Here is a 27971-nt window from a genome sequence, read left to right on the forward strand (position 1 = left end):
TGTTGTTCGACAGGAAATTCAATTTAGAAGCACAGTAAAAACAACAAAATAATATATATCTTCTTTAGACATCTCCCTGCACAATGCGCTTTCAATGAGGAGAGTGAAAAAACTATCTAATAATCTAATTGTATTTGAATATAACTTGTACAGAGGTCCACAGGCAAGGAGCCAAGCTTTGTTTATGTTCATATGTTTCCTCTCCTCGAGCACAAGAAAGCTTTGCTTTGAATTGTACACTCTTAGAAAAAAAGGTGCTATCTAGAACCGAAAAGGGTTCTTTAGCCGTCCCCATAGGATAACCCTTTGAAGAACCCTTTTTGGTTCCAAGTAGAACCCATTTGGATTGCATGTAGAAACCTTTCCACAGAGGGTTCTACGTGGAACCCAAAATAGTTCTACCTGGAACCAAAAATGGTTCTATCTGGAACCAAAAAGGGTTCTTCTATGGGGACAGCCAAAGAAGCCTTTTGTAACCGTTTTTTCTAAGAGTGCAGGGGAGAAGGATGGTAATACGAGACACATAAGTGTGGAGGAGGTGTCAGAGAGATGTACATGGTGGCCTGTGTGTGGAGGAACAGTTAGAGCATTAGACGTTGGACTGGTGGATTAGAGTTTGGGTCTATTCAGGGTCTTAGAGGTAACACATCCCTGTTCATGGTTTAATTGAGATTAGATCAAATGCCTTTAGAGTGCACCAAGCAGAAACTGCATAACAAATACATCTGATTGGCTAAGATCAACCGTTTCAACCCTCACAGCCTGATTAAAAACAGCCTGTCGTAGTAGTATTCTTTGTTCTACCATCAAACAGTCCCATGCTTCTTCCAGTCCCACACGTTGGGCCCTTGGGTAAGACACTCAAGCTGAGTTGTTTCGGAAAGAACCCCACTGTATAAATGAATTGAGTCCAAAGGGAGCCAAGTGCACTAAAGTTTAGCTCTGAAGTTCAGTGGCTCAGTAGTGAAATTGTTATCATTAATGAGTGGTCCCTTTGGGGGGGGAGGGGCTGTGGGGCTGTAACAACAGCATTGTTATTCATTAACATCGTTGCTGAACCTGCTGAGTTAGCAGCATACCAGGACATTTGCTTAGCCCATAAGACATAATTAGGGCCCTGAGTTTTTCCGGACCACATGGTCTGACCAGGAAAAACTCCTGTTCCTACCAATAATCCATGCTATTACAGAATGTCTAATCCCAATGAATAGGTGTTAATCTGACAAGAACCAGGCGCCACTGACCTCTGACCGAAGGTGTTCTCATTGCGGTGACAGTGGAGAGTGACGACCCTGTGCCCCTCGCTCCTCACGTCCTGACTCACCGTCCACAGGACTGGGTTACTGGCACGCGCCCCCAAGAACGCCACGCCATCCTTCAACTTCACCCTGGAGGAGAGAGAGGTCAGAGGTCAGACAACAACATTAATAGGCCTGATTACTATGTGAGCATCCTAAAGGGCCCTGGTCAAAAGTAGTGCACTATATAGGAAATAGGGTGACGTGTCTTTAATGTGATGTCACTGGTCTAGCATCCTCGGCTATGTGCATGTACTGCATTGTACATGGATTGATCCAGGTCCATTCTGATCCAGATCCAGATTCCATACCATGGGTATTGAACAAGAGTTCCAAAAGTCTTACATACAGAAAGAGTTCACAGTTCACCACAGGAGAATTGGCTCTGAATAAAGCCACGCCTCACAGCCTACTGTTTGCTAGGCTACGAGAAAATGTGATTTGCAGCAAACAAATTTAACACAAACAGATGGCATGTCGGCTGTATAAAAGAATAAAGACGTTTGGATGAACTTTGAATGAATCTTCAAGGAACACATTGCGGAACTATAATAAGCAGTTCAAAACAAGCCAGGAACACTACTTAAACCCAATACAACAGGAATTGAATAACCTGTGTCCATGTTGACTTCCAAAGGTAGAAACAGGTGGTGCAGTCTATTATGTCAATTCCTCCACACCTGTGGTTTTAAAGGAGCAATCAGAAGTTGCTACATCAATTTTTGGACTCATAAATTAATGATAATTCTTGAAGAATATAACTCATCCATCAGAACGCAAAATGTAACATTGTTTTACTCCAATGTTTGTAAACAAAGTAAATGTAAAACATTTAAAACATGGTTAAAACTATCATGTTGATATCATGGACAGTCAGTCCTTGCATCCATAGCTCTGTCTATGAATTTGAGAGTGGTTACATTTCTCCAGCCCCATCCCTCAGCTTTTTACCGAAACAGGGGCGGAGATTATGCTTTGTTATTGTTTCTACTGCTGATTGTCGCTTTAATGAGTATTCAGACCAGAGCTGCCCACTCTCATTTTGATCTGTGCTGTTACCCATGGATAAGGCTGGGAGGCTGGATAGGAGCCCAGTTACTCTAACCTGCTCTTGTTCTCTATTCTAATGCATGCCCATTTTATTTTATTTTATTCTCTGCCTTGTCAAAGGAAATTGCACTGATGTGTCTAAGCGGCTCTCCCTACGTTTTTCCATCATGACAAATTGCCCTGCTGTTACACAAATTAATCAGTGTCTTTAAAAAATAAGAGTAAGAGTAAACAAGAGATACAATAGAACGACATTGAGGGAAATTGTTACAAAGTAAAACGGAATTAAAAAAAGATATATATATCACTGTACACTGGGAAGAAACTGGTAGCAGGGAGAATTTCTCAGATAAAAAAATATATATAACAAATATCGAGGAGCAGATTGTCCTCGTTGCAGCCCTGAAAACCACGAAGGACTTCTAACGCATCGAGAAAGTTTTGACATTACGGTGGATAATGACGTGACAAACCACGCTCGGACCAAAGGGAGAGAGGGCGGCACACATCTCCCGACTCGGACCGGCTTCTCCTTTGATCTTATCAGGCAGTTGCAGCTAGCAGTAATAACTGGACTGTGTTCCGTGTGGAGCTCCTGACGAACCCAGATAAAGGCCAGCTACAGCCGACGCCACTGCCGAGGTGGCTGAGGAGTTACTGATGGCCCCCAGCTCTCTGTATGGGCTTCCCAAATGGCACCCTATTACCTATTGAGCGTGCACATTTTGACCAGGACCCATAAGGCTATGGTCAAAAGTCGTGCACTATGTAGGGAATAGGGTGCCATTTGAGACACATCTGTTTTCTTTCTCAACCTGTGTGGAGCTTCACTCTGTAATGACTCCATCCTGAAGACACACGGCAAGACAATTAGTTGATAAACAAATCGACAGCCCGCATCTATAGGGTTCAGATATTGAACATCAAACTTCAGTTTCAGATGAACGAGGCACAACAGATAATAAGCCCATACGACCGACTCTCTCTCTCTCTCTCTCTCCCTCAATTCAGTTTTCAATTTAAGGGGCTTTATTGGCATGGGAAACACATGTTTATATTTCCAAAGCAAGTGATATAGATAATAAACAAAAGTGAAATAAACAACAGTAAACATTACACTCACACAAGTTCCTAAAGAATAAAGACATTTAAATGGCATATTATGTCTATATACAGTGTTGAAACGATGTGCAAATAGTTAAAGTAAAAAAGGGAAAATAAATAAACATTAATATAGGTTTTATTTACAATGGTGTTTGTGATCTCTCTCAGGCAGTGCACTTCTCTTGCTGCTTCTCTTTTCTCACCTCTCTCCTTTTCTCTCCCTCATTTCCACCCGCTCTCTCTCTCTCTCTCATCTATCCATCCGACATGCAAACTCCAGCAGCACGGCCAGCAGAAAACAAGCATCAGGGGTAAATTAAGAAAGGGCATGTTTTAAATGAGATTGGTTTGGCTAATATGATTTCTGGGGAGAGGGAGAGAGGAGACGCAATAAAGGAAAGCAATTTAAAGAGTAGACCCACTTTCCCATGCATCAGCACATGAAGCAGCCTCATTAATTCCACAGCAACCTGTGCATCAGTTAGATGAGTATTTACAGATGTGATGAGGGTGTCAGCAGAGACTAGGAGAGAGGCTGATCTCTCTCTGATGGATGTTCACAACAGACACGCCAGGGCTATCAGTGGTCAAACAGCACGTCAACATGCCCGCTCCACGCCTAATGAAATACGGACATGCATTGATATTAATGACTTTCAGAAAGTAGGAAGTTAAACATGAGAAATATGAATGGCCTGCCATTAGGACTAGTGAGATTGATGTACTGGGGTGTATAAATCATTTGGGAAAGCTATGTATATCATTGATATACAGTAGCCTACATCTGACACATTGCATACACACAACACGCACGCACACACACACACACACACACACGCAGACAGAGCTGCATGTACCATTATCAGCTCGGGGCACAGATTACCCCAGCTCCCACAAATGGCTTTTAATTGGTGGAAAAGACTGAGCCAGGGTATAACACAGAGTATGAGTTCACAATAATATACAAAAACAGGAAACATAAGAGTGGGAGGAAAGTGGCCTGAAATATCCATTGAAAGGTTGCTGGACCGAATTCCCCGAGCTGAAGGTAAAAATCTGTTGTTCTGCCCCTGAACAAGGCAGTTAACCCACTGTTCCCCGGTAGGCCGTCATTATAAATAAGAATTTGTTCTTAACTGCCTAGTTAAACAAAGTTGTTTTTTTTTATCCCCCAAAAATCTGTCGCCCAGCAATTTCAGCTGACAATAACACCTAATTTCATTATACTGAAACATGACATTACCATTATAACATTTATAGGATACTGCAAATAATAATACATTTCTACCAAATGATTAGACACTGTCACATAAAAAGACAGCACACATTTGGTTCCCATGGTAATGACTGGAGAGAAGAGTTGGCTGAGACAAAGAATTGGCAGTAGAGAGGTGGGAGGGCCAGAGAGCAAAGTGGTGATGGGCCCAGTTGAGAATTGAAATGGAAGCTTGTATAAAGATCTTGGTGGTGAGGGCTGGGCAGGGACGACGGCTTGATGTAAAGGCAGTCTGAGTGGAATGGAAAGCTTGCTGGCTCCCTGCACCGGACCAGCCTGATTGGATAAGACAGGACCTGTCTGAGGTTAGACAATGTGAGGGCCCGGGAGGACAGAGACGATTGGCTAGATTTAAAGGAGGGTCCTTCTAACTGTACTCCATCACACACAACAACATATGCATTACAAGTGGGTTGTTACATAGGAATTCAATCCCTTCCATACTTGTTTGCCCATGGTAGAAGTGGTCAGAAAGTTACTTTTTGGACCTGAATGCCATTTAGGAGATAGAGGTGCATTTTGCATACCCCACCCTACCCCACCCTACCCTGAGTCATCCATGTCTTCAGCACTTCATCACATATAAATGGTTGAGTTTGATATCATTTGAAAGCTCACAAACAGGGTTGTGCTTTTTTTTTTTTTATCTTTTGAAAAAAATGTTTTTTAATTAAACCTATGTCATGTTTGAACCTTTAATGTCAATTATCAAAAAATGCGGAAACTCAGATTTTTTTCATGTTCATATACAGCATGTTGAAGCTTAGACCCTATTTTACATCATCTTAGCTGTTTGTGTTGAGACAACATGCTTTTAAATACAGGGTGGGTGTCATGTTTTGGCTATAAATGCAAACACACACACACACACCTTTGTGTCTATATAATAGAGCTAGCATACTGGGGGAGTGATCCCTGGGACAAGGCTAACCTTTTGGGAAGATAAATGAAAGTTAGAACCCTCCTACTGATATCAGGCAGTACAAAGACGCTATGCACCTTCTTAAGCTTCATACGTCACACACTGGACCTATCAAAGACAAAGCAACCCCAAAAAAGCACGTGCCCCTGCATCGGAGATTCATTAACATTAGCGTAAAAAGTCCAGAGATCAACTCCTGTGGAATTACCGTAATGATCAACACGTGAAATCTTAGAAATGGTGATTCTTCTGTCACGTCTGCTCCCGCTCTTCCCTCCCTCTGGCACTTGAGGGCGCCAGGTTGCCCTGCATCACGCACTCCTGCCATCCATCACGCACACCTGCCTTCCCTCGTCACGCGCATCAGCGTTATTGGACTCACCTGGACTCACTTATCACCTGTTTATTTCCTCCCCTATATTTGTCAGTTCCCCAGCTCTGTTCCCCGCTGCTGCATTGTATTGTTTTTGTCTTTAGTATTAGTTTGCTGACGCTGTTCCTATCTCGTTCTATGTCCATCTTTATTAAATGTTTTACTCCCCGTACCTGCTTCGTTTCTCCAGCGTCATCTCGTGTGACAGAATGCAGCAGCCAACATACGAAGCATCGGGGAGTACTGGTGTTCCGGTTGGTATGGTGGCATCGGCTCTGAGTCGCCACCGATGGAACTGGGGGTGCCTAGCCAGCTCGTCGGGCTTCTATGCCCTTGCTGGCTCGAGAGGTTTCCTTGCCACGGTTTGCTCGGATGGCGCCCATCCCACGTCGGGCCTCAGCCGGATTGTCAGTTGTTGTTCACCCAGCCGGTCCAGGAGTTTTTTTTGTTTTATTGGTGATGTCGGGGTGGATCCCGCCGCCGATGGAACCGGGGGTTCCTAAGCCAGCCCATCGGGCTTCCACGCCCTGGCTTGCTCGAGAGGTTTCCTTGCCTCGGTTGGCTCGGCGGCTCCCCATCCCACATCACTCTCCACCGGATCATCGGGCTCCCTCTCTGCAGCGGGATCGACAGGCATCTTGCCTCACCCGGCTTGCCCAGCGCCCATGTCTTGGCCAGTTCGCCCAGGTGGGACGACGGGTGGCGCGCCAAGAGGGGGGGGGGTACTGTCACGTCTGCTCCCGCTCTTCCCTCCCTCTGGCACTTGAGGGCGCCAGGTTGCCCTGCATCACGCACTCCTGCCATCCATCACGCACACCTGCCTTCCCTCGTCACGCGCATCAGCGTTATTGGACTCACTTGGACTCACTTATCACCTATTTATTTCCTCCCCTATATTTGTCAGTTCCCCAGCTCTGTTCCCCGCTGCTGCATTGTATTGTTTTTGTCTTTAGTATTAGTTTGCTGACGCTGTTCCTGTCTCGTTCCATGTCCTTTATTTATTAAATGTTTTACTCCCCATACCTGCTTTGTTTCTCCAGCGTCATCTCATGTGACATCTTCAGCCTAATTTGAACTACAACAGATACTATTTCAGTGGATTCAACTCAACTTACTCCACGATAATAAATTGATTCAATATTTGATTAATGAAATTCCACAACAAACAGCAAATCTCCAGGAGCAACACCTTTTCTTCATTTAAGACATGGGCATTCTTGTCAAGTTGCTGCATACCTTCTATTCCCCGATCCATCCAGTAATTGATACAGATTGGGCTAACAGTCTTACATGGAGTCAGACCAATACAGCAGCACCTGTCTTATGCAGCTCATCAATACTTTAGTGATTTTGTCTCTGCGTGAAAACTGCCTCTGTGAACCAGCGGGTAGCATCAGGGCTGTTAAACACAGCCAAGACTTAGTGTTCTCAGCAGGTGAGGATGTACTTGCTCCCCATGTCCCAGATACTCAAAAAGCCACAACAATGCTGCAGTCAGCCAAGCCTCTGAGTCAGACAGCCAATAAATCTCCGTCAACAGAATTAATTCAGTCACTTATCATTCGTGCAGTATGTCAGGGTGACATCTGGGAAGCGTGTACTGTGCAGGGCTATGTCAATTGTAAGATATGATTAGGATTAGGACTAACGATGGGGAGCTGCTAGTCTGCTGCTCCTCTGACTTCCTTCCCTTTATGTGTCAATAGTTAGGCTGGCCCACTATGGCTCAGTCACTGTGACATTGGAACATGGGAAGTGTATGTTAATGGCTAGAGCCCTCTTCCACCAGGGTCCCAGACAGCCACTCAGCCCACTGACATGCTATCTGGCTCATGCTTAGTAAAACCACTTACACTCCATTTACTGGAAGATACACTGTGATGTAGACCCTCTGCTAAACCACTGGATGGAATTGTCATGGGGGTTTGTCCATCAAATTGACCAGTCTATCTTTAAATGTTTACTCTTTAATGTGACTTACAATATGTATTAGCTTTTTTATTCTTTCATTCCAGTCTCTATGGTCATGCTTAAACTATGCTCTCTCTCCATCATATAATGTCACATAAGCTTTATTACATAAAACAAAAAAAGGCTTCTGTTTCAATTCATGTAAGACTAAGTTAAGAATAGACAGCTCATAGTGGTTGATGTCAGTAGCTCACAGTGGTTGATGTCAGTAGCTCACAGTGGTTGATGTCAGTAGCTCACAGTGGTTGATGTCAGAAGCTCACAGTGGTTGATGTCAGTAGCGCACAGTGGTTGATGTCAGAAGCTCACAGTGGTTGATGTCAGTAGCTCACAGTGGTTGATGTCAGTAGCTCACAGTGGTTGATGTCAGTAGCTCACAGTGGTTGATGTCAGTGCCTGTATCAGGATATATCCTATAGGAGGCACTGTTGATTCCAACACAGTCTCACATTCAATTCGCGCATATATGTACAAAATGTATTTCAGCAGATTTCGTGTGTTTTTGTGCATTTTTGGGGTGGTTCAATTCGTTTGAAAATACACAAATTTCTGTGCTACTTAATTCGTGCGAAAAGACACGAATTTAACCAGTAGGCGACACACAAGCCGTTGCAACAACCATGTAGACGCGATCATTTGTATTTCATTTTTGTTCTTCTTAATGGCTAATTCAACGTCATGAATATACAGAAATGTTGTCTTTGTTTAACTATGTTTTAAAATGTGTCGTTGTATGCCTATATGTACTGTTTTAGACTTGCTGAACAGAATTTTTGAGAAAAGACGCACATTTACGTGCGACTTAATTCGTGGGAAATATTGTTTTATTAATGCCAATGCTGTTTTCTGTGCTTGATTTCGCTTAATACTTTGGATACTGGTGCACTTGTAATCAGAACGCCTTTTTGTCATGTAGGCAACCATACACGATTTTCTTCATAACCCATTTCATATTTCGTGGAGCCTAAATTACACCATTTTCTTCATAATGCATGTATTACATGTTAAACAGGTTAATGTAAAATAATGAATTATGTTGGCTTACACTTATGGCCTTTCCAAGGCCTTTCCATACCTTAAGGGAACATTTTAGCACTCGCCATATGGTTAGTGAGAAACGCCACATTGCAAATGTACTAGACGTCCTGCGACGTTTCTAAAATTCGCGGACGGCGTCGGGCCGTGCGTGGGGAGAGATCTTTCAGGAAGTCATCAAACAAAATCTCTCGGACGTTCGGTTTCCGTTTTATAAAAATAACACATTTTGGTCATTTTTCCGCAGTCTCGGAAATTCCCACCAGAGGGAAAATAAATCATATTGCAAATGCACAAGTGTAACAGTATAACTTTAAACCGTCCCTTCGCCCCGACCTCGGGCGCGAACCAGGGACCCTCTGCACACATCAACAACGGTCACCCACGAAGCGTCGTTACCCATCGCTCCACAAAAGCCGCGGCCCTTGCAGAGCAAGGTGCAACACTACTTCTAGGTTTCAGAGCAAGTGACGTAACTGATTGAAACACTAGTAGCGCGTACCCGCTAACTAGCTAGCCATTTCACATCCGTTACACTCACCCCCCTTTCAACCTCCTCCTTTTTCCGCAGCAACCAGTGATCCGGGTCAACAGCATCAATGTAACAGTATAACTTTAAACCGTCCCTTCGCCCCGACCTCGGGCGCGAACCAGGGACCCTCTGCACACATCAACAACGGTCACCCACGAAGCGTCGTTACCCATCGCTCCACAAAAGCCGGGGCCCTTGCAGAGCAAGGTGCAACACTACTTCTAGGTTTCAGAGCAAGTGACGTAACTGATTGAAACGCTAGTAGTGCGTACCCGCTAACTAGCTAGCCATTTCACATCCGTTACACAAGCACATTGCAAATGCACGTGGCCTTTTCTCCTAAACTTATTTCGAAGACAAAACTTGGTGAGCGTAGGTTTGGCGTAATGGACAGTTGGCCCCGAACAAGATGGCGTCGAGGCCTCAACGCTTTTTGAGTTATGGCCATTTTTCTGGGATAAAAGGTCAAAAACGCAAAGTAGGGTGCTAATTTGACCGCTTCACGTCAAAGTACATAAGCATACGGTGTCAGGAAAAAAAGAACCAGCCATTTATCTATCGTAATTTAAGAGAAATCGTACATTGACAAATTGGTAATGTTCACAAAAAGGAGTTAAAAAAAAAAAGTTACAGATCCAGTTGCAGTGTGTTCAGACAAACATTTTTTAAGTGGGTCTCGAAGCTCTGCGAGAATTCTGTGATTTTATGTGATTTTATGAAATAACACACACTCATTTAACCCTCTGTAAATAAGTCAGTTCTTAACATAAAGACTTAAAACTCAATATTATATAAGAGCCTACCCCAAGGAGGATATGTGTTCACGTTCAGCTTCCTATGTCAACCCGAAGTACCTTAAAATGGTGCCATAGGGTCAGTTTCGAAGGGTTAAAAAGGTCAGATCTTTTCAAAACTTCACTTGTGTGATTAGGCAACCCTCATGAACTGTAAATCAGTCATTCATCCCATCAGATTTCAAGGAAAAATTTACACACCCACACAGAAAGGATGGAGTGACACACTGAGGGGCTTAGAGGCAGACAGTGCCTGCAATAGTTACTTTTGTTAGAACTTTTAAAGAATCGTCAGACCTAGAGTTCTGAAACTTTACAAACCTGTTCTAGAGCTCAGGTCGATTAAGCACGGTGAGTTATGTGGCTCTAGAAGGTTCTCGGACCGATTAAAAAGCCTCGTGCATTTGCATTGACTTCAATTCATTTTGAGCATTACGAAAATGGTGACATTTAGAAAAGTCCCAGAGTTGCAAGACTAGGTGCATTGAAACCGGCTCGGCCCATAGAGACGGACCCCGACATTTCTGTCCGATAGCTCATTCAAGGACCCCGTAGCAAGGCATGGAAAAAAGTGGAATTTCAGCACCAATTAAGGTTTTGCTCGGAATGACCTATCGAGCCGAAACTTGGGATTCGAGGTCGCCTCACATAGGGCTAAACATAATGTGAGAACTGGACCCGCAGCTAGAACATAACTACGTATTATTTGTTTTATTATGGTTTAAATGGAAGGCGCTGTGAATTTTGGGCCTGCTCTGAAATATGTGATAGTTGGCTTCTAAACGAGTTGGAAAAAGTGAGTTTGGAGTCAGATGGTATCAGTTTGGTGTCTGAAAATATCTAATTGGCTGATGGACACTGACTTGCTAGTTGACTTTTGTGCATTTGCAATATGTTTCAACAGTGAAAAACCACCAAAATAGCATTCTGAAATCACCACTAAAAATGACATCACCATAGTCTCCAGGCCGTGCCGAGTTCAACGAGATGCCCCGCTTGACCGTAGCTTGCTCGGTCTGAGCGCAGCTACAGTGACAAGAAGATGACCCTTGACCTACATTTCAAGTCTTTTGCTTTTGGGAGACAGAGAGAGAACTGTTAAGGTTTAGAAGCACAATGGGACCTCAGGAACGTTCCTAAGGTCTCTGTGCAAGCCTAACCTTGACCGTGTGGCATTAACCCTTAACAGTTAAAAGAAGGTGTTTACATCAAACAGTTTACAATGACATCTCACCCCATAGGAACACATTGCCTGCACCCCTAAATTCAACCTGAAGCCTGTGTGGGTTATGAATGTCTTATGAACCTGTCTTCAATGACAATCCATCAAGCCACTATGAGGTCTACCTGTGTTGATTCTAAGCTTCCTGGAGCAACCGGAAGTGATAAAATCACCCTAAAAGTGTTTTGCCATACCCAACCAGCAGTTTGTGATATATAGTGCATTCAACCCTGTGTAAATCAGTCAGTTCTTAACGTATAGACTTAAAACTCAGGATTCTGTAAAAGCATACCCCGATCAGGATATGTATTTACTTATAGCTTCCTGTGCCAACCGGAAGTGCCTTAAAATGGGGTCATAGGTGCTGTTTCGAAGGTTTAAAAAAGTCAGATCTTTCCAAAACTTTAAATGTGTGAATCGGTCAACCCTCATGAACTGTAAATCAGTCATTTCTCTAAACAGATGTCAAAGAAAAGCTCTCTCACACACACACACACACACACACACACACACACACACACACACACACACACACACACACACACACACACACACACACACACACACACACACACACACACACACACACACACACACACACACGCACAGCAAGGATGGAGTGAAAAAGTATGGTGCTTAAAGACACACAGAGCCTTAAATGCTTTTAGGGGGGATCCAGACTTCCATACCCGCTCTGGGAGCGCTATACTACCGCCCCAAATCAATGGGTGCTGGCCTGAGTGATTTATGGAGGTTTTCAAAAAGTATTCTATGTTTTTTCTTCTGGAAAATATTTTATGTTTATTCTTCTCGAGTCAATGGCCTGAGTGATTTATGGAGGTTTTCAAAAAATATTCTAAGTCGAAACTTTTCGTGCACCTGGTATTTTTTTGGGGTTACCAGGCGTCATTTTTCAAAACGGTTGAAATTGCTTTTAGGGGGCATCCAGAGTGTCACATGACCGGATGAGGTAACTATTCTTGTTCTTCTTGTAACTTTCCGGTAGGCTAGAAGCTTTCCGGTGTTTTGCTGCTCGACACAGGTCGACGCAGGTATTGCACTTGATTTATCGTTATCGTAACCGTAGGTGCAGCCAAGTGGAAATACGAAAGCTTTCTAGCTATTTCGCACTGACGGTAATTTGAACACAAGAACGTTTCAAGTGAAAAGGTGCTTACACTCAGAGCCATGTATTTACACTCAGCCACCCTAGCCTTATTACGGGTTAACGTTTTGTTAATTTTGGTTGGCCAACAAAATGTAAGACTACAATGACTGCATACGTTTCCCCAAATGTTATACGAAAAAAAAATGTTTTGTTATTGATGGACAATGGCAAGGCTGCCATTGTATTTTCAGTTACATTCTGGTCTATAAAAATGGTTTACACGTTTATTTTTTAAGAAATACATGGAACTACAACCGAATAAAACACCATTAACCATCATGCATTGCTTACATTCATTCTATACTGAAAAGTCTGTTCAGAAAAATCGAAAACAGTACATATAGGCATAAAACCACAATGTTTTAATAGGGATTAAAAAAAGACAATATATATATATAACCTCTTATGGTTATATGGTTAAAAAAAGACAAAATATCTATATATTCATAACGTAAAATAAATAAATACAGGCGATCGCGTCTATGGTTGTTGCAACGGCTTGTGTGTCGCCTACTGGTTATATTCGTGTCTTTTCGCACGAATTAAGTAGCACAGAAATTCGTGTATTTTCAAACGAATTGAACCACCCCAAAAATGCACAAAAACGCACGAAATCTGCTGAAATACATTTTGTACATATATGCGCGAATTGAATGTGAGGCTGGGCTGGTTGACTCTTATGAAGGTTCCGTACTGTAAACTGTGATTTCCGTAATTTCATAGGATCTTTATAACCTGTTTAACATGAACCTTTTTATGCAAGTTAAGTACATGATAAAACATGTAATGACAGGCCTGATGGAAACAGATTTTTTGGGGGGTAAACTTTCCAAATGTCGACAAAACCAAATATGCTAGACAAGGAGGGATTATGCAAGAAATGTCGGTGGAAACGCTTTTCTGTGCAAATATTGAAATAATAACCATTATATCGAAGTAAACTTGGCAGTCACGCGATGACGTGTGTGTTCTTCCCACTACGACTCGTCGGGAAAGCATGCAGTTTGTTAGGATACAGTTGAAATAAGTTATGGTGAACTTCACAGCTTGATGCTCATTTCCAATAAATATTGAGGGTCTTATTCTGATGACATGATGATCGATGCTTCACTGGCGTTTGACAAATCATTCTAATCTTGCTCTTTTCTCAATAATAATCTCATCATGTAGACTAGCCCGGACTGTATCTGCTAGCTATTGGCTAAGGTGCACATGCAATAACAGAGTGGGAATATTCGCTATATAACACAACAAGGCACAGCCTTTTATCCACAACAAGTCAATTTGATGGAAACACATATTTGGAAAATGTGCATATTGTTTTAATGCGGATTTTAGAATAGTAGCATGAAAATCTGTCGCCAATTGAAAGGAAACCTAGCTTGTGACTGACAAGTGAGTGCACCTGTCCCAGCGAGCGTGGGGTTACTGTGTGAAATCCCAGGGACAGGGTTGTATTCATTAGACAAAACAGAGGCAAAAGGCTGAAATTGGGGAAGATAATATGTCAACTTGTCCAATAAGAAACTGCAGCTTTCTTTTATTTTTCTCCCCAATTTTGTGATATCCAAATGGTAGTTACGATCTTGTTTCATCGCTGCAACTCCTCACCGGACTCAGTAGTCACGGATTCCCGGTCACGGCCGGCTATGACACAGCCTGGGATCGAACCCGAGGCTGTAGTGGCGCCTCACCACTGCGATGCAGTACCCTAGACCGCAACTCAGTCGGGAGGCTTGCAGCTTTCTTTTCTGTTGCAAGACGTTTTTCTATGACATTAACTAATAAATGGTAAACGTGTTTGGTGCTGCTGCTTTGAAAGTGGTTGTAACGATGTACGCTGAGAGTCGGGAAGCAAGTTCAGGGAGTGAATACATTTAATTAATAAATGAACAAAACAAGAAACACAAACAGCGCACCAACATGAAACAGCAACAATGACGACTGGGGAAGAAACCAAAGGGAGTGACATATAAAGGGCAGGTAATCAAGGAGGTGATGAGTCCAGGTTAGTGTCATTATGCGCTTAACAGGTGTGCACCCTAACGAGCAGCCTGGTGACCTAGAGGCCGGAGAGGGAGCACACTTGACAGTGGTGTGGCAGCACCACACAAGATTGAAAAGTACTGGGGCAAATTCTGTCCCGCAACACGTTTTCCGGCAGCTCTGTCATTTATTTTAAAAAGCTAGATAGACCCATTTTAAATGACCTGAAGGAAAATGTTTCAAATTACATTACACTAGCAGCTGAATCCCATTACCGCACAGCAAAAAACATTGGGTTATTTTCACAACCCAATAGATTTACGGCTGTAGGGTCATTTTGTTGGATTATTTTCCAAATGTTGGGTTGTTTTCGTAATGACAACGGGTTGGGTACAAGGTACATTTGTAATAAAAACCCAACGAACGGACGCTGGGTGACATCAAATCTGTGCAAAACCCATTGGCACTTGTTGTGCCACTAGACAGCAAAAACAGGTATTTTAACCTATATGTATTGTAATTTAAATGAGCCAAATCAATACAACATTTAGCTAGATAGCAGGCTTAGCTAACATTAAATAAAAAATCTTTATATCTCATGGCTACACTCTTGTCACAAGATTTTTTCAATGAAATTGGCCTATGGCCTGTTATTGTTTTATTGTTACAGCCACTGACTGTGTGCAGGACAAGACTGTGTGCAGGACAACAGAGTGGAAAATCTGTTCCTGATTTAAAATAATTACTGCCAAGGTGAGTTTAGCTCAGAAACCAGCTAGCTAGCTATATTGTGCAAAAATATAAACAAAACATTTAAAGTGTTGGTCCCATGTTTCTGGAGCTGAAATAAAAGATCCCAGAAATGTTCCATCCGAATGTTGAATGTTCATTTCTCTACCATAAGCCGCCTCCGACATCGTTTTAGAGAATTTGGCAGTACGTCCAACCGGCCTCACAACCGCAGACCACGTGTAACCACGCCAGCCCAGGACCTCCACATCCGGCTTCTTCACCTGCGGGATCGTCTGAGAACAGCCACCTGGACAGCTGATGAAACTGAGGAGTATTTCTGTCTGTAATAAAGCCCTTTTGTGGGGAAAAACTCATTCTGATTGGCTGGGCCTGGCTACCCAGTGGGCACATGACTGCGCCCCTGCCCAGTCATGTGAAATCCATAGATTAGGGCCTTTCAATTGGCTGATTACCTTATAGGAACTGGTACTCAGTAAAAAAAAAAAATTGTTGCACGTTGCAATTATATTTCTGTTCAGTATAGGTCTATAGGTTTTAAAATGTATTAATTGCATTCCATTGGTTGTTATTGCATTGAAATGTATTAATTGCATTCCATTGGTTGTTATTGCATTGAAATGTATTAATTGCTTTGGTTTTCATTGCATTGGTTCTTTTGTTGCCTTGACTCTTTCTTACATCTGATAAAGCTCTTCAGGAAGCCAAGGAGGGTACTGAGTGCTTGAGATTTCCTCCTCCTCCTATAACTCATCCCATTCCTCAACAACTTCATCACCAGACTGCAGTACTGACTGCTGACATTGCTGACAGGTTAGTACAGACAGAGACCTTTCATCTCTATCTCTTCACTCTTTGCTAATGTTTAAAAAATACTTAACTTTTTTGTGTTTTTTCAAATACAGGGGTGACCTGTGACTATGAGTGATGGAGTGTCATCGGGCGTGAGTCGTTGTCTTTCATGGGGGGAGAAAAGGGCAAGTGACCTCGCAGGGGATGCTGAAACCCTTCTAATGGTAAGATGCTGTGAAGAATATACTAGGCCTATCATAATTATGCGTTTGACATGATACTTTATTCATTCCTTATGGAAATTGACATATTGTACAAATGTCCTGATCCAATATGTTTTCCTGATCACATCCATCATTTGAGATGTGTTTGAAATGTTGTTTTCCCCTATAGACCCATTTGGCGATGTGGCCCTGAAGGTGATTCCTGGCACACTGCCTCCATCGTCATACAGAATGGATGGGGAAATGATAGGACCCTAATACAACCTGTAAGTATACAGGCATTTCTGTAATATGAACATTTCTACAATGCAGTCCACCTGTACTGTCAGTGCAGCAGAGAAATGCCCTTATCCAGATGACAAAGACATTTCTAACAGACCTGCTAAACCTTCTTTGTTTTTACTTTTAAGGTTGGAAACAACAAACAGTAGCCTACCTCCAGCAGGCAGAGACAATAACCATTTGCTCGGGGACAAGCTACACTGCTCACAGCCCTGTGTAATATTCAATGTCATTGTATTTACTGGACACTTGCTGGACCTTCTGAAACAGTGTATTTGTCTTGTTCTAACTTTTTTTTTTACTTCCCATGAGTTAGGGATAGGGAGGGTGGGAGTGGGTTATCAATGGTAATGTCTTTAAAATGTAAACTTCTTAAATACAACTATTGAATATTAATAATCACATTGAAATTCTAGGACAAGTCAGTTATATTATCATTCCTAATCTAAATATATATATACAGTGGGGAGAACAAGTATTTGATACACTGCTGATTTTGCAGGTTCTCCTACTTACAAAGCATGTAGATGTCTGTAATTTTTATCATAGGTACACTTCAACTGTGAGAGACGGAATCTAAAACAAAAATCCAGAAAATCACATTGAATGATTTTTAAGTAATTAATTTGCATTTTATTGCATGACATAAGTATTTGATCACCTACCAACCAGTAAGAATTCCGGCTCTCACAGACCTGTTAGTTTTTCTTTAAGAAGCCCTCCTGTTTTCCACTCATTACTTGTATTAACTGCACCTGTTTGAACTCGTTACCTGTATAAAAGACACCTGTCCACACACTCAATCAAACAGACTCCAACCTCTCCACAATGGCCAAGACCAGAGAGCTGTGTAAGGACATCAGGGATAAAATTGTAGACCTGCACAAGGCTGGGATGGGCTACAGGACAATAGGCAAGCAGCTTGGTGAGAAGGCAACAACTGTTGGCGCAATTATTAGAAAATGGAAGAAGTTCAAGATGACGGTCAATCACCCTCGGTCTGGGGCTCCATGCAAGATTTCACCTCGTGGGGCATCAATGATCATGAGGAAGGTGAGGGATCAGCCCAGAACTACACGGCAGGACCTGGTCAATGACCTGAAGAGAGCTGGGACCACAGTCTCAAAGAAAACCATTAGTAACACACTACGCCGTCATGGATTAAAATCCTGCAGCGCACGCAAGGTCCCCCTGCTTAAGCCAGTGCATGTCCAGGCCTGTCTGAAGTTTGCCAATGACCATCTGGATGATCCAGAGGAGGAATGGGAGAAGGTCATGTGGTCTGATGAGACAAAAATAGAGCTTTTTGGTCTAAACTCCACTCGCCGTGTTTGGAGGAAGAAGAAGGATGAGTACAACCCCAAGAACACCATCCCAACCGTGAAGCATGGAGGTGGAAACATCATTCTTTGGGGATGCTTTTCTGCAAAGGGGACAGGACGACTGCACCGTATTGAGGGGAGGATGGATGGGGCCATGTATCGCGAGATCTTGGCCAACAACCTCCTTCCCTCAGTAAGAGCATTGAAGATGGGTCGTGGCTGGGTCTTCCAGCATGACAACGACCCGAAACACACAGCCATGGCAACTAAGGAGTGGCTCCGTAAGAAGCATCTCAAGGTCCTGGAGTGGCCTAGCCAGTCTCCAGACCTGAACCCAATAGAAAATCTTTGGAGGGAGCTGAAACTCCGTATTGCCCAGCGACAGCCCCGAAACCTGAAGGATCTGGAGAAGATCTGTAGGGAGGAGTGGGCCAAAATCCCTGCTGCAGTGTGTGCAAACCTAGTCAAGAACTACAGGAAACGTATGATCTCTTTAATTGCAAACAAAGGTTTCTGTACCAAATATTAAGTTCTGCTTTTCTGATGTATCAAATACTTATGTCATGCAATAAAATGCAAATTAATTACTTAAAAATCATACAATGTGATTTTCTGGATTTTTGTTTTAGATTCCGTCTCTCATAGTTGAAGTGTACCTATGATAAAAATTACAGACCTCTACATGCTTTGTAAGTAGGAAAACCTGCAAAATCGGCAGTGTATCAAATACTTGTTCTCCCCACTGTATATATATATATTTAAATGAATGATAAATAACAAAATAAACAAATTCATATAATAATATAGATTGGTTATTAAAAACATCTATTGCCATTTCAATGTGATTATTAATATTCAATAGTTGTATTTAATAAGTTTAACCCAACTCAATCATCAAGTTTGCTGACAACACTACAGTGGTAGGCCTGATTAACAACAACGACGAGAAGAGGTTAGAGTCCTGGAGAAGTGGTGCCAGGAAAATAACCTCTCAACAAAACAAAGGAGCTGATCCTGGACTACAGGAGACAGAAGAGGGAGCACGCTGACCATCCTCATTGACGGGGCCACAGTGGATATGGTCACGTCACTTAAGGCCTGATATGGTCTCTCCACACTGACACCGTGGGGAAGAAGGCGTGTCAGAAAAATTCGGCATCCTCCCCTAAGACCCTCACAAACTTCTACAGATGCACCATTAAGAGCATTCTGTTGGGATGCATAACCTCACCACCCTTAACCGCATGACTCTCCAGAGGGTGGGCAGTACACAGGGCTGTGAGCAGTGTAGTGCCTGCCCTCCAGGACATTTACACCACTCGGTATCAAGGGAAGGCCAAAAAGATCATTAAGGACCTCAGTCACTCGAGCCACGGACTGTTCACTTGGCTACCGTCTGGAAGACAGAGACAGTACAGGTGCATCAGAGTCGGGACCAAGAGACTGAAAGACAGCATCTGTTGAATCTGTTAAACCGCAATCACTAGCAGTCTACCAGGTTATGCACACTCACTCACACAAAACACACACACCTCATACTTACAAACACATGCACACACACACACACACACACACACACACACACACACACACACACACACACACACACACACACACACACACACACACACACACACACACACACACACACACACAGTCTTGTACAACACACAATTCAGTCCCAATTCAGTAGCCTTACCCTAACCAGAAAACCTAACCTGAACCCTAACCCTAAATCTAACCCTAGCTCCTAACCCTAATTCTAACACTAATTCTAACCTTAACCCTAAACCCGCTAGAAATAGCATTTGACCTTGTGGGGACCAACAAAATGTTTCCAGTTGGTCAAATGTTTGTTTGTTTATTAATCTTGTGGGGACTTCTGGTTCCCACAAGTATAGTTAAGCACGTCCACACACACACATTTTAAATACTTTATTTTATAAACCAATCAAAGTTACATTAAAAAAGGAATCAAACTTTTCAAAGGTACCTGTATGCATGGCACTCAAGGATACCGAAAGCATCTCCTTCTCCAAACAGCTAGGCTGCCCACGACAGCTGAAACAGAGCAGTACCTAGCCAACTGCTTTGCCCTAGTTTTTGTCAGGCTCGCAATCTGGAGGCCACGCACTGCAAGCCTGTGTACGTGGCCGAGACTGCCAAATATCAGCGCCACCAGCTTGCACCTACACCCGAGGCTGTCCAAGCGTGCCACGAGGGGCTGGCACTTAAGCAAACACACACACAGCCAACGCTGCTGTCCCATGTATTAGAGTAGGTATTCCCAAACTGGGGTGTACGCGCAATGCCGTCGGGGGTATGCCAAATAGAAATGTGATTCACATTGAAAAAACTAAAAAAATAGAGACACATACCAGCTCTACTGTTACTGTAGTACTGCTACTACCAGCAGTACTACACCTGCACCTGTCGACGACACAAGTTGTTCTGCTTTCACGAACACATCCAATGCTAGCATCAGTAATTCTACGTTTGTTGTTAGTCCAGCTAGCATGGACTCTGATGCAGCCGAAGAGCTACTGCCCCCTTACCCGGGAAAGCATTGAACAACAGACAGGGACGTTGGACCATCGAAGAGGTGCAAATATTATGAGAACTACATTGATTTGGGGTTCACTTATATTGGGGGTAGTGTCTTTCCTCAGCCACAGTGTGTTATATGTGCAAAAGTACTATCTGACAACTCAATGAAACCTTCACTCTTGTGCAGACATTTAGAAACAAAGCACGGCAGTTTGAAAAATAAGCCACAGGAGTTTTTTGAGCGAGAATTAAGATGACTTTCGACTAGTAAAACATGTATAAAAGCAGCAGATACCATTAATAAGAAGGGGCTAGAAGCGTCTTATATGGTGTGCTACCGAGTGGCTAGGACAGGCAAGCCCCATACTATTGTGGAGGACTTAATTCTTCCTGCTGCCACGGATATGGCTGGCACAATGCTGGGGGAAAAGGCCCAAAAAACTATACAGACAATGCCGTCATAAAACAACACTGTTTCACAACGCATCAATGACATGGTAGGACATATTTTGAAACAATTAATGCTTCGCATACAGTACAAGCCAGTGAATTCTATGCGTTACAGATGGATGAGTCAACAGACGTGGCACAGCTCCTGGTATATGTCCATTACGTTTACCGGGGGTCAATTAAGGAAGACATCCTCTTCTGCAAACCACTGGAAACCAGGACAATTTTAAAGTACTGGACAGCTTTGTGACATCAAATGGACTTTGGTGGTCAAGATGTGTTGGTATCGGTACTGATGGCGCAAAAGCCATGACAGGGAGACATAGTGGAGTGGTAACGCGGGTGCAAGCAGTTGTTCCCGACGCCACTGGGGTACACTGCAGCATCCACCGAGAGGCTCTTGCTGCCAAGGGAATGCCTGACAGCTTGAAAGACGTTTAGGACACTACAGTGTTAATGGTTAACTTTGTTAATGCCATCCCCCTGAACTCTCGTGTATTTTTTGCACTGTGCAATGATATGGGGAGCGACCATTTAACGCTTTAACAACATACAGATGTTCACTGGTTATCAAGGGGCGAAGTATTGACAAGTTTTTTTTAATTGAGAGACGAGCTTAAAGTTTTCTTTACTGACCATAATTTTCACTTGTCTGACCGCTTGTATGATGACGAGTTTCTCTCACGACTAGCCTATCTGGGTGATGTTTTATTCTCCTGAATGATCTGAATCTAGGATTACAGGGACGCTCCGCAACTATATTCAATGTGCGGGACAGAATTGAGGCTATGATTAAGAAGTTGGAACTGTTCTCTGTCTGCATTAACAAGGACAACACACAGGTCTTTCCCGCATTGTATGATTTTTTGTGTGCAAATGAACTCAAGCTTACGGACAATGTCAAATGTGATATAGCGAAGCACCTGAGTGAGTTGGGTGAGCAATTACGCAGGTACATTCCCGAAACGGATTACAAAAACAACTGTATTTGTTTTCCCTTTCATGCCCTACCTCTAGTCCACTTACCGATATCTGAATAAGAGAGCCTCATTGAAATTGAAACAAATGGTTCTGTGAAAAGTGAATTTAATCAGAAGCCACTGCCAGATTTCTGGATTGGGCTGCGCTAAGAGTATCCTGCCTTGGCAAATTGTGCTGTAAAGACACTGATGCCCTTTGCAATCAAGTACCTATGTGAGAGTGGATTCTCAGCTCTCACTAGCATGGAGACTAAATACAGGCACAGACTGTATGTGGGAAATTATTTAAGACTGAGACTCTCTCCAATACAACCCAGCATTGCAAAGTTATGTGCATCCTTTCAAGCACACCCTTCTCATTAACCTGTGGTGAGTTATTCACAATTTTTGATGAACAAATAAGGTTTTATTTGTAAGATGACAAAATAAAGAGCACAATTATTGATTATTATTATTTGTGCCCTGGTCCTATAAGAGCTCTTTGTCACTTCCCATGAGCCGGGTTATGACAAAAACTCACACTCATTCTTATGTTTAATAAATGTATCGTATAGTGTGTGTGTGGCAGGCTTACAATGATGTCAAAAACCAGTGCTGAACCTGGTGCTAGAGGGGGTACGCAGCTGGAGGTTGAATGTTGTATGGAACTATAAAAAGTTTGGGAACCACTGCTCTGGTACATCTACTGATGTACATATCATTCTTAGTATATCTTGTGTAAATTCATCCGGTGTATATACAGTGGGGCAAAAAAGTATTTAGTCAGCCACCAATTGTGCAAGTTCTCCCACTTAAAAAGATGAGAGAGGCCTGTAATTTTCATCATAGGTACACTTCAACTATGACAGACAAAATGAGGAAAAAAAATCCAGAAAATCACATTGTAGGATTTTTTATGAATTTATTTGCAAATTATAGTGGAAAATAAGTATTTGGTCAATAACAAAAGTTTATCTCAATACTTTGTTATATACCCTTTGTTGGCAATGACAGAGGTCAAACGTTTTCTGTAAGTCTTCACAAGGTTTTCACACACTGTTGCTGGTATTTTGGCCCATTCCTCCATGCAGATCTCCTCTAGAGCAGTGATGTTTTGGGGCTGTTGCTGGGCAACACGGACTTTCAACTCCCTCCAAAGATTTTCTATGGGGTTGAGATCTGGAGACTGGCTAGGCCACTCCAGGACCTTGAAATGCTTCTTACTATTCCACTCCTTCGTTGCCAGGGCAAAAAACATCACTGCTCTAGAGGAGATCTGCATGGAGGAATGGGCCAAAATACCAGCAACAGTGTGTGAAAACCTTGTGAAGACTACAATGTGATTTTCTGGATTTTTTTTCCTCATTTTGTCTGTCATAGTTGAAGTGTACCTATGATGAAAATTACAGGCCTCTCTCATCTTTTTAAGTGGGAGAACTTGCACAATTGGTGGCTGACTAAATACTTTTTTGCCCCACTGTACGTATAGATTGCATTATATACAGTGCTATTTGGGTTATTCATTTGATTCATTCCGACATTTCTTGATATTGTGTATTGTTTTATGTATTATCTGTGTACTTGTTTGACATTTTACTGCATCGTTAGGAGCTAGTAACACAAGCATTTCGCTGCACACTATAACATCTGCTAAACTATATACGCGACCAGTAAAGTGATTTGATATAATTACATAACCCAAAGCGGGGTTAAAAAAAAATCTGATCAATGCGTGTGGTTAAAATAGGTTCTATAATGACCCATGGTTGGTCTACCGGTTGGGTTAGTGAGCGGTACCCATTTGTTTTTAGTGAGCAGCTAAACATCCTCTCCCGTTTGTGGCTCTAGCAAATTCCCTCCCTTCCTTCCCTCCTCCCTACCCCTCCCCTCTGCAGCTCTCCACAGCCCTGAATAACCCCCATTACCTGTGGGCAAAACTGAATTAGAGAATAACCAATGACAGCCAAGCGCAGCCGCCTCTGTTCAGATAAATAAATAAGGTGAAACGGTGTGTGTGCTGTCTTGTCCAGAGTCAATTAAATCCTAAGAGCTGTAGCCTAGCCGCCTACCTAGTCGAGGGAGTGTGGAGGAGTAGACATGGCCAGATGTGAGGATAAGGGGAGCTAATTTAATTAATGAGTTGGATGCTGTTCTTTTCATTATCAAGCCTAGTTAAACATACTGGGGCATGACAACACGGAAAATGGGAAAGGAGATTAACACTGTCAGATTCACAGTCCTCACCAGACTAAGCTAATCTCCAGCCAAGCGTAGTGCGTTCTAGTGCCTCTCTCTTTTTCCTCTCTCTGACTCTCCATCTGTCTCTGTTTCTTTCTCTTTCTCACCCACTCCCTCTCAGCGTCAGATTTCATTCATTCAAACCTATTTCTACTTCTTTTCTCTCTTTTCTGCCACTCTCTCCCTGTAATTTTTTCCTTTCTCATTTGTCTCTCTATTCTATCTTCCTTAATCCCTCTCCATCCCATTCACCTTCAACCAATCTCTCTCTCCTCCTCTCTCCTGCCCCTTTCTTCATTCCCTCTCTGTATGCTGAAACAACGAGCCGTAAGCAACATTGATCTGAGAGAGAAAGTGATATGAGTTGCTCTGAACCCAAATGAACTGAGCCATTCCAAGCTAAAACTAGGCCAACCAAGATATACTAGTGATATTAAGCTTAACAGACCAGCTTTAGCTGGCTATGTCTATGTTCTAACTAGTGTGTAGTGCCATGGTGCCTGAATACGACATTGAACAAATCCTCATTCCACTGATCACCTGAGAAAATCAATATCTGCTCTGCACTAAATATGGTTAGTATATCTAGGAGATGGAGGGTTGTGAGGGTCTACTTTTGAGGGGAGGATGATCAAGTTGAGTACTACTTAGTATTTTAACTTTGAGTGGATGGATGGTATTGAGTGGTCCTTAATGGAGGAGATGCTGAGTGTCACCAATTTCCACCACCCCCCTACAATCACCTTGATTTACCCAAGGGAATGCATCATACTATTGCACCGTACTCTGCTGTAAGCCTATGACACACATAGGCCTACTATCCCCCATGCTGGTTATGGCTACACCACAGGAGGTTGGTGGCACCTTAATTGAGGAGGATGGGCTCGTGGTAATGGTTGGAGTGGAATAGGTGAAATGCATCAAACACATGGTTTTCATGTGTTTGATGCCATTCCTTTCACTCTGTTCCAGCCATTATTATGAGCCATCCTCCCCTGAGCAGCCTCCACTAGGCTACACACCTTGCAGGTTTTCTTGAAAAGTATTGCACTAAAAGCAAGGGAAACATGTGGATGACTATAATGATTACATGCGTGTGTAGAAGGGCAGGGGGGTTGGTCAAAAGTGAAGAAGGAGAGAGGAGAGGGGAGAAGTGAGAGGAGAGAGGGGTTTCTTTGATTGCCTGAAGCTCATCTCTCCCTCCCCCTTCATCCAGCCAGAGAAGACAGAGACACTTAATGCAGAGAAAAGGAGCGACAGATGCCTCATCTCAATGTTCTCTTATCTAGCCCTCTCTCACGCCACTTCTTTCTTTTCATTTCTTCTTTTACCTCTGCCTTTATTAAACTCTAAAACAGGCTGAAGACTGACAGAGAAAGATCACTTCAAATGAGAGGAGGCTCAATCTGGGAGCTGTCCACGGCCTCACAGCCTCATTGCAGATCAAGAGTAGTCGTACAGGCTGGAGCTTGGAGCTTGAAGGCCAAGGCAGGAGACAACTCACTGCACAGGCAATGGCAGACAGACGGATGGACCAACAAGTTTACTGAGCTCTGCTGTCTCTTACTGGGAAGCCTGAACTTGAACTTTGTATGGGGTCGAAGAAATAAACTGTGACTTCGGAATGGCACATACTGTACATTAGCCTTGTGACTCACTTGTGGCTGCGGAAGACTTATGAAAACACAATCACTGACAAGCGGAAAAATTCTGTACATGGTGGTGGAGAAAGGAATGTGTATTTAGTGGTCTAAAATGAAACCGTAATAGAAAAGGAAATGATAGTAGCTCACTAAAATGAATCACAGGCGCGGCAGGTAGCCCAGTGGTTAGAGCGTTGGACTTGTAACCGAAAGGTTGCGACATGGAATCCCTGAGCTGACAAGGTAAAAATCTGTCGTTCTGTTCCTAAGCTGTCATTGAAAATAAGAATTTGTTCTTAACTGACTTGCCTTGTCAAATAAAGGTAAAATTAAATTTTAAAAAAATCACAGGAATAGAATATCAAATGCAACTGTGTCAAATGGCAGCAGGTTTAAAAAGCACAGCGGGGTGGATGAACAAAGACAGGAGCCCATTGGAGCAAAACACGTGAAGGAACCCAGACATTTTGCATGCTTCAGAGAGAGCTGACAACAATGAAAATGATAGCATTGTTCTAGGAGCCCCTATTCCATCAGCTATTCAATAAAATGTAACATGTAAATGTTTCCCCCGTGTGAGGTTCTCGAAGTCAAGTGAATGGCTCTTGCTGCGTCCAACTTCAGTGCTGCATCTCACATGACTTCCCATGTTGCCAGATTTGGATGGGCACTTCAAATTAGCTCATAATAATCTATATATTTATACTGTAAACATGTATATCCTATATAAATTCGCTTTTACTCTACATTTTATCCACCCTTTACCCATTTTGTATATAAAGTATGTGAACTTTGTGTGAATTGCTGTCTGTGTTCTGTCTCTAAATCAGAAAGTACAATTCTGAGTATGTATGAACGCACTTGGCGAATAAAGGTGACAAGAACAGTGAAAGAAATGGAAACTCTGAGAAAATAGTCTCCATAGAAACAGAGATCAAATAAATGAACGACAAGGAAGCATCTGCTCTTGTAAACATGAAAAGACGTTATAGAAAAAATACCCTTGAAAACTTCCAGATAAATTTTTTCCCCCCCAAATATACTCTTTCTGTCTGTAGTAATTAATGACTTTGCATAACAATCACTGAAATCGAGAGATTTTAATAAATGGAAACTCTAACAACAAAAACAATTGAAAAAATGACAAGGAGGTGACTGAGAGAACATAGAATTTTGGTGAAAAACAGTCAAATAAATAGTGTGTGGGGGGAAAAAAGGGGGAAATATGACATGAGGTAAATAAGAGGATGACAGTAAGGTTTTGGACAGTGCAACACAGCTCAGTGACACTACAGTGTAACCAAATGAACCCCTTAGCCATGGGATGAGTGAGACTAGCTGAATCTTTACGTTAGAAAAACATAAGTCTTGTAACCAACATGCAACATTCTGATCCTCACTGGAGTCAGACTTAGGATAATTGTACAAAACAACACACATTTTAAAATGTACCTTCATTGTTAGTATTACTGTATTATAACAATGTAATAATGGGTTTGATTTGAACGGTGTAGAATGAGGCTATTTAGACAGCCGTTACTACTGCAGTTAGACACGCGGTCTGAATGCTGTGGCTGAAACATGCAGCTAATTCTGACCTTCATTTGTACATACTTATGTCAATGATGAAATCACATGTTCTGTTGACCTTACATGGTGTTTTTCTCTTAGAATCTACAAATCATATTAATGCAACTGTACGTCAAGGGACTCAAAACGTCCCCTTTTATCAGGCGCTTACTTGGTTTTAGAGACCATAGCCCAGCAAATCCCCCAAAGGAGGGACGTAATATCATATGCTGACCGAGGCTGGAGCCCTATGGACGCCAGTCGCACGGTACCCTAGTCTTTTAAATCAGGAGATGGGGAAAACATACCATGCAGATGGCTCTGTTCCCATAAGTCCTCCCTGACCTGACGGTGGGTCCAGGGGGACCAGAGTTAGTCTTCAAATGGAATCTGCTGTGATAGGATGGATCATCCCAGAGTGATCCAATATTTGGACGGGAGCTGGAGGGGGACTAGTGGGATTA

At 42.7% G+C, this 27971-nt stretch overlaps 1 protein-coding gene across 1 annotated transcript in view; it reads right to left on the bottom strand.

Annotated features, from left to right (window-relative positions):
- The window catches only part of LOC139551760 (transmembrane protein 132C-like), a 214039-nt gene that overhangs the window by 135720 nt on the left and 50348 nt on the right, over positions 1-27971 (bottom strand). The window contains exon 3 of the mRNA XM_071363075.1: positions 1245-1388. Coding sequence (XP_071219176.1) covers positions 1245-1388 — 144 coding nt within the window. The remainder of the gene's footprint in view (positions 1-1244; positions 1389-27971) is intronic.

The sequence above is a fragment of the Salvelinus alpinus genome, chromosome 24, assembly GCF_045679555.1.
Source record: "Salvelinus alpinus chromosome 24, SLU_Salpinus.1, whole genome shotgun sequence".
NCBI lineage: Eukaryota > Metazoa > Chordata > Actinopteri > Salmoniformes > Salmonidae > Salvelinus > Salvelinus alpinus.